Genomic DNA, 12734 nt, shown 5'->3' on the forward strand with positions numbered 1-12734 from the left:
GCACTACTTGGAATCGACTAGATTTATTAATGTACCAATGGTAGAAAAGAAGAGTAAATTAGAGGTTTGTGGTAAATAGCCAAAAATATTATAATATTCTATGTAAAATCTGTTTTGGAAACCCATTTTGCTTAAAATCTCATCATTTGGATATTGTTAACACTGATATCATAGTTCAGAGCTGAATCTAGTAATGGAGTAATTACTATTGAATTGCTTCTTCAATTTACTGGGTATTACTAACAACCTGCTAGACTGGCAGGATATTTATCTATTTTATTATTATAAAATTAATACAGCACCATATCCCAAAATGATAGGTAATGTACAGAAAACAGATAAAGAAATAAAAACAATGCCATTAATCCCCATGAGAAACATTCAACTAAAAATTACTTTAAAAATAATTTATATTAAATAAAGGAATTGGATAGGCTATTAAAACCAACAAAAAAAGTTAGCCCAAGTTCAACTACTAGACCTCAAATATCTGGGGGCAAAATCCTGATTATAATACCTTTCTGAAGCTCAGCTGTGTGAAGAGAATCTGCATTGGGAGCAAGCTTTTCCACTGTCATACAGTCATCCCAAGAAGGTCTGCTTTGGGTTCCTGCTTCTCTCATTTCTAAGGCTGGGACACTGACTGAGCAATGAATCCCAAGTATATTGATGATACATCATCCTGAACTGATTGATTGCTTCTCCCAACAGTTTTACCTAGATGTTGAATAACAGGAAGGAGAAAAGTGAGGCATAGCAATAGCCATAGTATGACCATGGACAGAATCACTTCCCTGGCCAATAATTATTGTCTAGAGCTGCTCTGTTACGAAGAAGCTGAACTATTATAAAACAGTAATCCCACTTCCAGCTGTCACTGGTGATCCAGGAGAAAACCATGGTCAATATAGTCACATAATATTAAGAGGTCTAATAGGAATATAAGGGGCGTATTTCTTCCCTCCTAGTCCAGATAAAAGTCATTTGCTAGAGATAACCTTGCCCAGTTTTGAACCCTGAAGAGTGTTAATTATAGTTGAATCAAGATATGGCCTCTGCAGGAGCAATTGCCCGGTTGCTTCTTTTGAAGGAAGCCGATAACATGCATTCTTTCAAAGAAACTTTAATCACATCTTAAATTCAGTTACATTCCTCAGTCTGCCCAAAGGAACACTAGGGGGCTTGCCCGCATAATTTTATTTATTTATTTTGGCTGTAATAAGTTTAAAGCATAAACATTGGTTATTTTGTTTTAATTTATGTTTTATTTCACTAGGTACATACTACTGTTCCAGTTACTCCAGTTACTCCAGTTACTCCTACAAAAAAAAAACAGGCTGTAGATGAGCCTGTGGCACTCCCAGTTTTAACTGCAGGTATGTTTAAAATAACGTGCGTTATTGTGCAAAAATTACAAGAACAATTCCTTTTCACTGACCTGGGAAAGTATTCAGTATAACATTGTGCAAACCTTTGTGATAGCCATGGGGATATTTCTGATAGTCTTTTCATTCCTGGGCTCCCTATACAGTTATGTAAGTTATATTAACATGACAGAACCTCAGAATTTTCTGTCCCTCTTGTCACTGATCATTAATTGCTGAAAGTATTTTCTCTAGTTTTATAAGCATAAAGTAAACTTTATGAAGATTACTGACATACTCCAGAAGGTAGATAAGACAAACCAGAATCCCTCAAAGAATGTAATACCTGTTTTTCAATAGGTACTGACTGCTCATATTTCATACTTAACTACAAAATGGTTTTTAAGTGGCAAACCCATACTCCTAGAGCTCTGTGAGGGGCTACCAAGTCCTTCTGCAAGTGATTAGAACACGCAGCCTGCAAACTAGTTTGCCAAATTGCTTAAGTGTGTTGTCAGATACTGTATACTGTATTTCCAGGCACAGTGAGAACCCATTGCTTATAATAAGATTGTTGTTATGGTCCTGTAAATCAGTCTTGACTCCTAATGACTACATGGAAAGGTGGGACCAGGTCCATTCAAGGTTTTTGGCAATATTTTTTAAAATGCTTTGCTAGTACCTGGTAGAATTTTTTTTTATTTCCCAGTCTAACTCTGAGAGAAAGTAACTGTTGGCTTTTCTGGTTGGGGAGTCTGAGTCTCCCTACTTCTAGTCCAGCACTATTAACTATTACACCAAATTGGCCCTGCAGTTAGGAAGTTAAAGTTAAAAAAATTAAAAGTTAAAAATGTGAGGGTTGTTCATAATCAGACAATGAGAAAACAATCCCTAACAATAAGATAAGCATGGGCAGATAACAGCAACTGTGGCACTCATTGAATTTAAGATGTAATGATTGAATTTAAAATGCCCAGTTGAGCTTAATAATTCTCATAATGAATTTGGCACTTTAGAGGTCTCTGTATGAAAAAAAAACTGAAGTGCCATATTAGGGATTGTTTTCTTGTTGTTCGATTAATGAACAGCCCTCAGATTTTGAAAATAGTAGTATATATAAATATTTAAGATAAATTTCATGTGTACTTTTGGAAAAAGCAGGATCTTTTACAAAGTTGCTGAAACTTAATCATTCCTCAGTGACACTAATGCTGCTTTGGTAATTCAGTCCAATTCTGACAATTTGGATAGGAGGGATTAAGAAAACATGGTGTCTCTCAGCTCTTCAAGAACCTTATAGATTAAAAAAAAAAGTTGAAGAGATAGGCACTGATTTTGATAAGTTATGGCATTAAAGCTGGAATAAATATGAATTATTTTGTTCACAAGATTTCCTGCAAATTAATCACAACTGACACCCACAATTTCTGTCATATTTATTTATTTGATTATTAATCAAATGTATATAGCTGTCCATCTCATGAGAAGTGATTCTGGGTAACTCATTAGTTAAATAGTGTCAGCCCAATAAGATAGACCAGTGGTTCTCAACCTTTTTAATGCCGCGACCCCAACCAGTCGTAAGTCGAGGACTAAACCGGTCGTAAGTCGAGGACTAAACCGGTCGTAAGTCGAGGACTAAACTGGTCGTAAGTCAAGGACTACCCAACCGGTCGTAAGTCGAGGACTTTCCCTGCCCGGGAGCGCCGCGAATGCGTGGCTCCGCCCCCTGCGCCGGCCAAGGCGTAGCTGGCAAGCGGCAGAGACGGAGCAGGCCGACCACCAGCTGGCCCAGCCCAAGGGAGTAAGGCACCCGCCGGAAAAGGGGGGAAAAAATGGCGGACAAAAAAAATGGTGGGCAAAAAAAATGGCGGACAACCTTGCTTGGCGGCCCCCATGAAATGGTCGATCGACCCCAAATGGGGTCCCGACCCACAGGTTGAGAACCACTGAGATAGACCAAAGCATGAAACCAATGCAATATAGGTCCATACTGCTTTTATTCTAACAGAATCTTGCAAGTTTGAATGTAGTTTCTGCCTCCCTCACTTTATTTTTGTATGACTTAGGGAGGAGCCTGTCTGAGATGTTTTCTCTAGTTTCTTGGAACTGCTCAAATCCTGGCCATTGCTATGACAGCAGTTCTTCTTCCTGTCCAACAGTGCCATTCCCTATGCTTTTTGCAGATTGTTACAAGTCTTTTATCACTTTGATAATAGGGCATGAATATGATGGTTTCAGTAAAGTACGTTTTCATTGCAGCAATGATTAATATTGAATGGATTGGAAGTTTTCTGAATATTTGCTAGTATTGCTTGTCAGTTTCATCCTCTTAGAAAAAAACAAGAGGCAGCATGACTTGAAGAAACAGGGGAGCTCATGTAGGGAAATTGAGTCAATAGACCAACTTATCTTTATATTTTAAGAACGTCTTCCCCAAAGAGGGTTCAGGTAATTACAGACCAAGCATATCATAATCTTTCAAGAGTTTGTACTGCTGGCTTTCCATCATAAGGCTCACCATTGTGAATCAAAAGTCTTGATTTGATGCCTTGCCCACCTTCAGGAAGGTTTTCTTCCTTTTGTTAAGGTTGTTTAAGTTAATACAGTTGTTTAAAGAATTATTGTCTGTAGATTGAGAGCAAAACCTTTCAGTTACTCAAACAGAGTTTGCCTTCTTTGGCCTCAAAAGAAAGGGCCCATTGCAAAGGGAATCACCTTCTTATTTTGAGAAGCATGAATATTCACAGGTGTGTAATACATTCAGAGTGCATTTATTGGTAGCTCTATATACCTAAATGTTTTAAACACATTTTTAAATTTTATTTTTATTAAAAATAGTTTTATTATTACAGATGTAGACATGAGGTACTACAATGATCTCCTGAGTTGTGTCCCTGATGAGGTGGTTTCTGTTGCCTTATTACTGGAGTGTATGTTGCAACAGGTAAGCAAACATAGGCTATAATTCATTCAGAAATTATGATTATTAAAATATACTTGCAGCTAAAGGACATATAGGATCTTTAATTAAAGGTCTCTGCTAGTGGAAGGGGGAATAATTTTGCATTACTGAAGTGTGGATAGATAAGCCAAATAGCTAAGGAGAATGGAGGTTTCTCATTTTTACCTGGTTTGGGAGCAAGATTGCTGGATCTGTTGACTCCCTTTTCCAGTTTTGCTAAATGCTGGAATATCAAGCCACAGTTAAGAGTTTTTGGTGTAGTGGTGCATCAGACATTTTTTTTCTGTCAGGAACGGCACATTATCATGTTTTGGCCTTTGAAGGGATGGGATATGTTTCATGATTCTTGGAAAAATCATCAGGGATTGCAGTCAAATTTTCTTGCCCTTTTGGGAAAGGATGCATTTTTAGTGGGAAAATAAAACAAGAAAAAGTGTTGTCAGGATGTGACAAAAAAGTGTTGAATGTCCACCATGAAATTTTGGGGTGTACTCTGGGAGCTGTTCACCTTCATGCAGCCTATGGATTGCAAGTTGTCTATATGTGCTAATTACTGTGATACAAAGTGTTCTCTGTTACTGAACTTGGGTTTTATAAAAAGAGAGGAAAAACCGCAATGACAACAAATGAAACAAAGAAGATATATAGAGAAAAAACAATGCAATAAAACTGGATAAATTACATTGCATGTATAAGGATTTCTCAGCCTTATAATATTTTATCATATAATAGCCCAAATAAAAATAACAATAGTTCATTGTAATTATTCATGCATAATCTACATCTAGAGTTTAAATAACCAAGTTTTCAATCCACTGGATTTATGATCCACTGGGTAATGGATCATGAATCTGTCTTAAGCAACATTAAGCACTTCTCAACTACATATATAGTAATCCTTTTGATAAACCTCACCGCCATTCAGGAAATACTCAGAAGACTTTCTCCTAATAACTACTAGATTACATTTCTGTCATAGGGTGTAATAGGTTTTAATTGACTTGATATTAGTATTGCAGAGATAGAACTAAATGGATGCTAAATCTTCTGTTGTGTGCCAGTTGCTTTTGTTCCCAGACCAGACATTTTACATGGGGCTGCCTTTGAAGAGTATTTAGAAGTTTCACCTAGTGCAAAATGCAGTGGTGCGGACAGTTATATGTACCTCTAAGATAGCACATGGGACATCTCTGCTGCATAGGTTGCATTGGTTACCACTTTGCTTCTGGGTGCAATTCAGGGTGCTGATTTTGACCTTTAAAGCAGGCATAGGACTGGGTTATTTGAAGGACCACCTCCATCCAAATACATCTACACATCCCATTAAATTCAGCAGAAGAGGTATGCTGTGGGTTCTATCGACTAAGGACCCAGAAGATAGGCCTTTTCTGATGTGGCACCTGCTCAGCGAAACATTTTCCCCAAGGTGAGACAGACTGGTGTTATGTGTACCTCTAGTGATACTTCGGCACCTGGCAGGGGGTACGCAACCTAGACAAGTGTAGCGGGGGGGGATGAGCTGAAAGCAGTGACAGTGCTGATGAGCTCAAGTGGTGGCAGTGCCACACAGGTCTGGGGGAGAGTCAGATGGAGCTGCGGTGTTGCTGGGGCTCTGCTAAGGGCCCTGGATCGTCGTGCACAGATCCAGTTGATCAGTGCTTCTGGTAGCCTCTGCTACCACCGGGAGTAGCAGACAGGCCTTGGGGTGAGAGAATCAGTGTGTGCAGCTTCAGCTGATCAACGCTATGTGCAGTGGCCAGCCAGGGAGTGGGTGACTGCATGGAGAGTGAGACTGGGATAGCGACTGATGCTGGAGCTTTCCCTGAGCCCCAGAGAGTGGCGCACCTGGAAGAGAAAAAGAGGAGGAGGAGGGGGAGAGGAGAGGGTATAAAAGGAGGGGGAGAGAGGAGAGGATATAAAAGGAAGAGGGGAGAGAGGAGAGGATATAAAAGGAGAAGGGGGAAAAAGAGGATATAAAAGGAGGAGGAGGGGAAGAGAGGAGAGGATATAAAAGGAGGTTTTGGTGGGAGAGGGAGAAAAAAAGACAGGGAAAGAGAAGGGGACAAAGAAAGAGAGAGAGAGAAGAGGAGGCTTCTGTGAGACAAGCAGAGAGATCCACGAATGAGCAGAGGCTGTTGAATTTCATTGCCCAGCAGGCAATGAAAGAAAGAGAGAGGAGAGGGAGAGAGGAAAAAGGGCCGACCAGCCACCTGACCACTAAGGTAGTGGTGCATATTAATAAACATAGATAAATTTGTCAGTGCAAAGGGAAAATGATTCAGCAAAGGAAACACCACCAAAGAAATTAAAATCAGTACTTTTTCCTTTCTTTTTAGTCATCAAGTTTTTGACACCTTGCTAAGCACTGGTGGTACTCAAATATTGTCATGTCCTAAAAGTTGTACAATCTGTGAAAAGGTTGAAAAACACTGCCTTAAAACATAGTTCTGCCAACAGGCTTGGGGGTCCTAGGGTGGTGGTGAATTAGTCAGATGACTTTATTGCCCATAACAATAACATGCCAGGAAATGCCAGGAATGTCGGAAGAGTATGCAAACTAGCAACCGGACAAGCGGCTGGCTGTAGGAGGAGACATGCAACTGCAGCCAGGAAGTATGGATACTGGCTGGAGGTGCGGCCAGAGAGTGACACAGCTGCAGCTGGTCAGTGGAGATGAGGATGAATTGCTTCCCCTGCTGCAAGTAGAGCAGAGCAGAGAGAAGCACAACAGTGGTCGGTGAGGTTACTTGCAAAGAAGCAACCTTGCCCTTCCTAAAGAAGTGCACTGGCAGGTGCCTATTTAGCTTGAAGTTTGGGGTTGAGGTTTGTTGGAGACAACCTTTCACATGCTGCCATGCATGTTCACTGTGACTCCTTGGATTCCTGACTTCAGACTTTGTACCTTGACTCTGGACTTTGGACTTCATGTCTTGATTTCGGATTTTGTGCCTTGTCTCCTGCCTTGTACCTTGACTTCAGACTTCGTGCCTTGACTCCTGACTTTGTGCATTGACTCTGGACTTCGGACTTTGTGCATTGACTTTGGACTTTATGCTTTATCTTCTGACTTCATGTCTTGTCTCTGTGGACTCTGATTCAGTTGGACTTTTCGGAGAGCTGTCTGCTGAAAGGTACTCTACAAGTGGAACCTGGGGAACAACAATAGGGGTTTGTGGTGTTCAATAAACACATTAAGCCCCATTGGTATGTGTTTGTATGGACTGGAAAAGGACAGTTTGTCTCTGACCCAAGATATTCTCCAGGAGACAGTACCCTGTACCCAGCCAATATGAAGTAGCTCCTCACTGATCATGCCCAGCTGGTTCAACAAGTAGTTTTTTTTATCATCGCAACTGGCCCACATGCAAGCTTCCAGATTGTCACAGCCATGGTGCAAATGCTCAGTCTCTGTGTCAGATAGGTTCGATGGCATGCTTGTGCAATTCCTGGTGTTTTTCGGGCAGTGCCAGTTTATTAACTTGTGGCCAGAGGACATTCAGACAGACCAGGACAAGGTGAGATGTATTATCAACCTGTTAGTGGGGCTGGTATCCAAGTGGGTTACTCTGCTTCTTATGCAACCCAGCCTGCTCCTGGATAATTTTGCAGTCTTCTGTGTACAACTGAAAAGTATGTTTGAGGAACCTCTAAAGGCCCAAATACTAATAGACAATTGCAGGAGCTGAAACAAGGCAATGCCTGGTGGCTGATATCAGTTACTTTTGCCTATTAAACCAGGACTTAAAATGGAATGAGGAGGCCCTCATCGATCCGAGGCTGTCCTCGGAATTACTAGATGAGTTGCCAGGACGGATTGTCCCAACACTCTTTAGGAACTGATGCATCTGTGGCTCTAAATTGATGGTCGACACAACACAACAAAGAAAAGCAAGAAAGCAAGAAGTGGGGTCTTCAGGCCCTGTGATGGTGCGAGAGGAGATACACAAGTGGGTTGTGTGTGTGCTCAACCATTGCCTCATGCAGTCTGAAAAGGTCCCACCAAGGCGGGAAATGTCAGACACCTGGCCTAGAGGAATCAATAGGTTGGGTGTCCTTAATGGCAGGTTTGGCTCAGCAACCCCAAATTACTATGGTGTGGCACTTGGTGGTGTTGGTCATTCTGACCATTCCAGGGAGAGAGGAATTTGTATGCACTGCACCTGGAGGTGACCTTTGCAGCAAAATGGGACATCTCGCAACACGAGATGGCTCTGCCTTTGTTTGTGGAAATGATTGATGGTCAGTAGCTCTGTTCAGGACCCATAGCAGCAGCAACTGCACCAATCCACCTGCATATTGGTAACCATGTGGGGTGGCTGGAGTTTTAAATGGTGGTTGCTTCTTACTTCCCACTGATGTTCAGCCTGGAATGGCTCCAAGCCCATAATCCGTGTATTGTCTGGTCAGCTAGGGTGATTAATTTTAAAAGTCCCAAGTGTCACCCCCATAGATTCCATGTTTGTGCAGTGGAGAAGTTCCTTGGAAACCCCTTAGACCTCCCTCCAAAATCACAAAGTATGCCACTGACTTTGGAGAAAAGAAAGTGGAGCAACTGCCACCCCACCATTCCTATGACTGCCCCATTGATTTGGTCCCCGATGCAAAACTGCCAGTGGAACGGATTTAGTCATCAGAGCTGGAGCTAATGGCTCTTCAGGATCTCATTGACAAGAATGTGAAGTAGGGATAGAGGCAAGCACAATATTCACAAAACTGGACCTGAGAGGAATGTACAACTTGATGTACATACAGGAAGGAAATGAAAGGAAAATTGTGTTCAGGATTCAGTATGGCCACTTTGAATATTCCATCATGTCTTTTGGCCTTACCAACACATCAGAAGTGTTCCTGCATTTCATGCATGATATGTTTTGGGACCTACTGAACCAATGTTTTGACTCTGGACTTTGGACGTTGTACCTTGACTTTGAACTTCATGCTTTGCCTTCTGACTTTGTGCCTTGCCTCCCTGGATTCTGATTCAGTTGGACTTTGCTGAAAGTTGTCTGCTGGCAACCTACTCTACAAGTGGGACATGGTGAATGACAATAGAGGCTTGCATTATAAACCCCATTGGTGTCTGGGTGTATGGACTGGGACAAGTCAATATTGATGCTACAGGTTCTGTTACTGTAATATCTTTAATCACTCTTTCAACATGTTTTTCTCTCGGAGCATTGGAATAATGAAATAAAATATTTATTTGTGCTAGGTTGTTGCATCAGAAGAAAATCTTACACCACCAAGCCTAGTGATTCCACAGCCACGTGAAGATGGGTTGGATCATACCATTGCCAGTCATATTGTTTCGATTCTACCTTCACTTGCCCTTTCTGAAAATGAAAAAATGGTTTGTATTGTCTAATGCTGATTTAATACTTTTATAAAAATTATAAATAAGTTTATAAATGCATGCTTCCTTTCCTTTGACAGGAGCTGTATAATTCCTTTTATCCTGAAAATGATGAAAAAGTTACGGCTCCCAGAGGGCCTCTAATACTAAACTATCATGATAATTTGTCTCGGAAACTACACAGCGTAAAGGTATAATATAACATTTGTTTAGCCTTTTTCCCATCAATAATATAAAAATAGAGAAAAGAAAAGAAGAATACTTCATTATAAATTTGCCAAATTCCAAAGGAGTGCATAAATTGTAAGTACCTTCAGTTCTCTTCAAAGGCAAAATCTGTCCTCATATAAATCTAATAATAAAATTATACAATGTGGTTAGATTCCCCAATGTAAAATGCTAAAATGTCTCATAAGCTGCTTTTTAAGAGCACTATTTTATTTTGTTTTTCTACTTTATCTTGAAAATCAAGACAAAAGCTAAAAATCATGAAGGTCAACCAAGAAAAAAATAAGAAAAAAGATACCTCTCAGTGTATAAATATTTTTAAGTGTAAAACTTAAGTATACTTTTTAAAGATCCAGATTCAAGACACAATATTTTAGCAGAAATGTTAATTGATACTAACAGTAAATGATGACCTGGTTTTAAACAGGAGGGGGATTTGTTGCTACCAGTCTCAGCAGCAGGGCAGCAGGAGATGGCAGAGAAAAAGGCAAAAGCACAAAAACAGGAATAATTTGCAGATAAGAAGCTGGAACTACAAATGACAGGCAAGAGAATGATTTGAAAAAGGACTCTTTACTGGATATGCAAAAGAAACTGTTTGGAAGTTTAAAAATTAAATAGGAAAAACAAATGATAAGCTAAGAGAATGGATCCACAAAAGAGGCTTGTTAAAGCCTTGAAAAAGTCTGTGCAATGGGATAAAGAAGAATTGAAGAGAAATTAAATCCTATGATAATATCTGATTGAATTAAAGATTAATAATGTTAAACATAAAACGAAGAAATAAAAAGTTGGTTTATTTGTTCAAGATTAAAATAAGACTTTTTTTTAAAGTTCTGGCAACCTTTATGGACTTTTTGCTGACACCAGGATTCAAATGTTGATGTTTTATAGATTTACTTATTCATAAGGGATGGGATATGGGATGAAGAGATATCTGTAACCTTATAGGAGGTGAAAAGTTACTAAATTTGTCTACTTGTCATGAAGGTTGGGAGTCATTTCTTTATATATATTTCTTTTATCTTTTTTCCTGCACTTTTAATTCTTTCTCTTCTTTTTCTCTAAGTTTAGTTTGTATTAGTTTTTACTATACAGTCATCTCTGAAGGATACCATGGTTGATGGGGTCAAAAGCTGCTGAGAGATCAAAAAATCATTGCAATGTTATTGTTTATTTCTAAAACCTTTGCTTATGAAATATCAATAGACTTACAATAGGACTTACAAAATGACACAAAATGTTATATGACAATCAATCAACATTCCTACAGTGATATCATAATAATATCACAAGTGAAAAAGCTATCACCAGCATATCTAATTCATATTAACCCTGTGTTATTAAAATATGTAGATCTAGAGATCAGGTTTTTACATTTTCATTTTCCAAAATATATGTTTTTAAAATTGTATACTTTAGGACACCACACTTAAATCTGGTCTTGCTTTTCAAAAAAGTAAGAAGCAAAATGAGTATGTGAAGGTTTTGCTAGGCATAATGCATCTGTGTTGCCATATTTCTGCAGCACCAATCCTCTCCCCTAGAAGCAGTAGTGTCATTCCAATGCCCCGAAGAGATAGAGAAAAAAAGCAAAAAGCACTTTTTATGTTCCCCAAATATGAAAAGTTCCTCCTTTCAATAGCACAATCAGTGAAGTTTCATGTTTCTCTTCATTAAAGGTAAAAGATGGTTTACACCCAATAAAGATTGAAGAGGAAATGATGGAAAAGCTGCCTTTGATGGAACTTCTTAAATTCCCTCTTCCATCACCTGCAAACAATACCAAACGCCTTGCCAGGCTTCATGAACTTATGCACTATTGTACTGATGGTAATAATATTATTTTATTGGCTTACTGTTTTCAAGTAGTCCGAATCTTTGTTATATCGAATTTCTACATGGGAAGGACTAGAATAATTTCCTCCTTTATCTGATACTTTTTGTTTTTTGCTTCTGGGAATGCATTGGTTGGAATAAATTTGAATCAGCTACGAATGATAATCAGATTTCTGACAAAATAAAAAGTGGATTCAGGCAATTTAAATGGACATTTTTCTTTCTGTGGTTTAATTTTCTTGCAGAACATATGAATTGGGCTGAAGTAGAACGAGCTTTTCGAGTGTTTACTTTTGAAAGTTTGAAGCTGACAAAAGTCGATAAGTATGGGCAGCTCAAAGACTCTGGCAAGATGCTTGGTGGTGATGATGAAGTGTCTTATATCCCATGGGACAATCCTGCTAGGTTTGCTAGACAACTGAGACAAGAATTATTTGGCAAAAAGGTTTCTAAAGAGCTTAATTTGAATAATTCAGGTAAATAATGTTTAGATGTATTTTATAAATATATTAAACCCTATACCATTTCAGATAAATGGTTGTCCAGTCTCTTTTTGAAAGCCTCCAGTGATGGAGCACCCACAACTTCCATTGGGTTCCATTCCTCTCACTGTTAGGAAATTTCTCCTTAGTTCTAGGTTGCTTCTCTTAGTTAGTTTCCATTCGTTGTTTGCCCTTATAATGAAATTTGTTAGACAGAAAAGGTGTTACCAGACTCCTCCTGTTTTTTGTTTTTGGTTGCTTTTTTTTTTTTACAACATAGAATAACAGCATCTAGGATGGTTCAGGAAACTTTGGCTGAAATATCCATTCAGCTGTGAAGCTCCTTTGGATGTTATTAACATCAACATAAGAATTGTGAGAATAAAAGCAGATGAACAACTTTGTATGTTTCTCTAAGTTTTTTGAATGAAATGCAAAATAAAATTAATCAATTACTATTCTTGTTGTTCCTGTGTTTATCATTATCAGATTCTTTTTGGGAG

General features: G+C 39.0%; 1 protein-coding gene across 1 annotated transcript in view; it reads left to right on the forward strand.

The window, feature by feature from the left end:
* The window catches only part of SPAG17 (sperm associated antigen 17), a 118082-nt gene that overhangs the window by 40290 nt on the left and 65058 nt on the right, over positions 1–12734 (forward strand). The window contains exons 9-14 of the mRNA XM_029283757.1: positions 1277–1376; positions 4220–4311; positions 9542–9679; positions 9763–9873; positions 11593–11743; positions 11995–12225. Coding sequence (XP_029139590.1) covers positions 1277–1376; positions 4220–4311; positions 9542–9679; positions 9763–9873; positions 11593–11743; positions 11995–12225 — 823 coding nt within the window. The remainder of the gene's footprint in view (positions 1–1276; positions 1377–4219; positions 4312–9541; positions 9680–9762; positions 9874–11592; positions 11744–11994; positions 12226–12734) is intronic.

Source organism: Protobothrops mucrosquamatus, unplaced genomic scaffold (assembly GCF_001527695.2).
Source record: "Protobothrops mucrosquamatus isolate PMUCROS unplaced genomic scaffold, P.Mucros_1.0 scaffold212, whole genome shotgun sequence".
In the NCBI taxonomy this organism is placed as follows: domain Eukaryota; kingdom Metazoa; phylum Chordata; class Lepidosauria; order Squamata; family Viperidae; genus Protobothrops; species Protobothrops mucrosquamatus.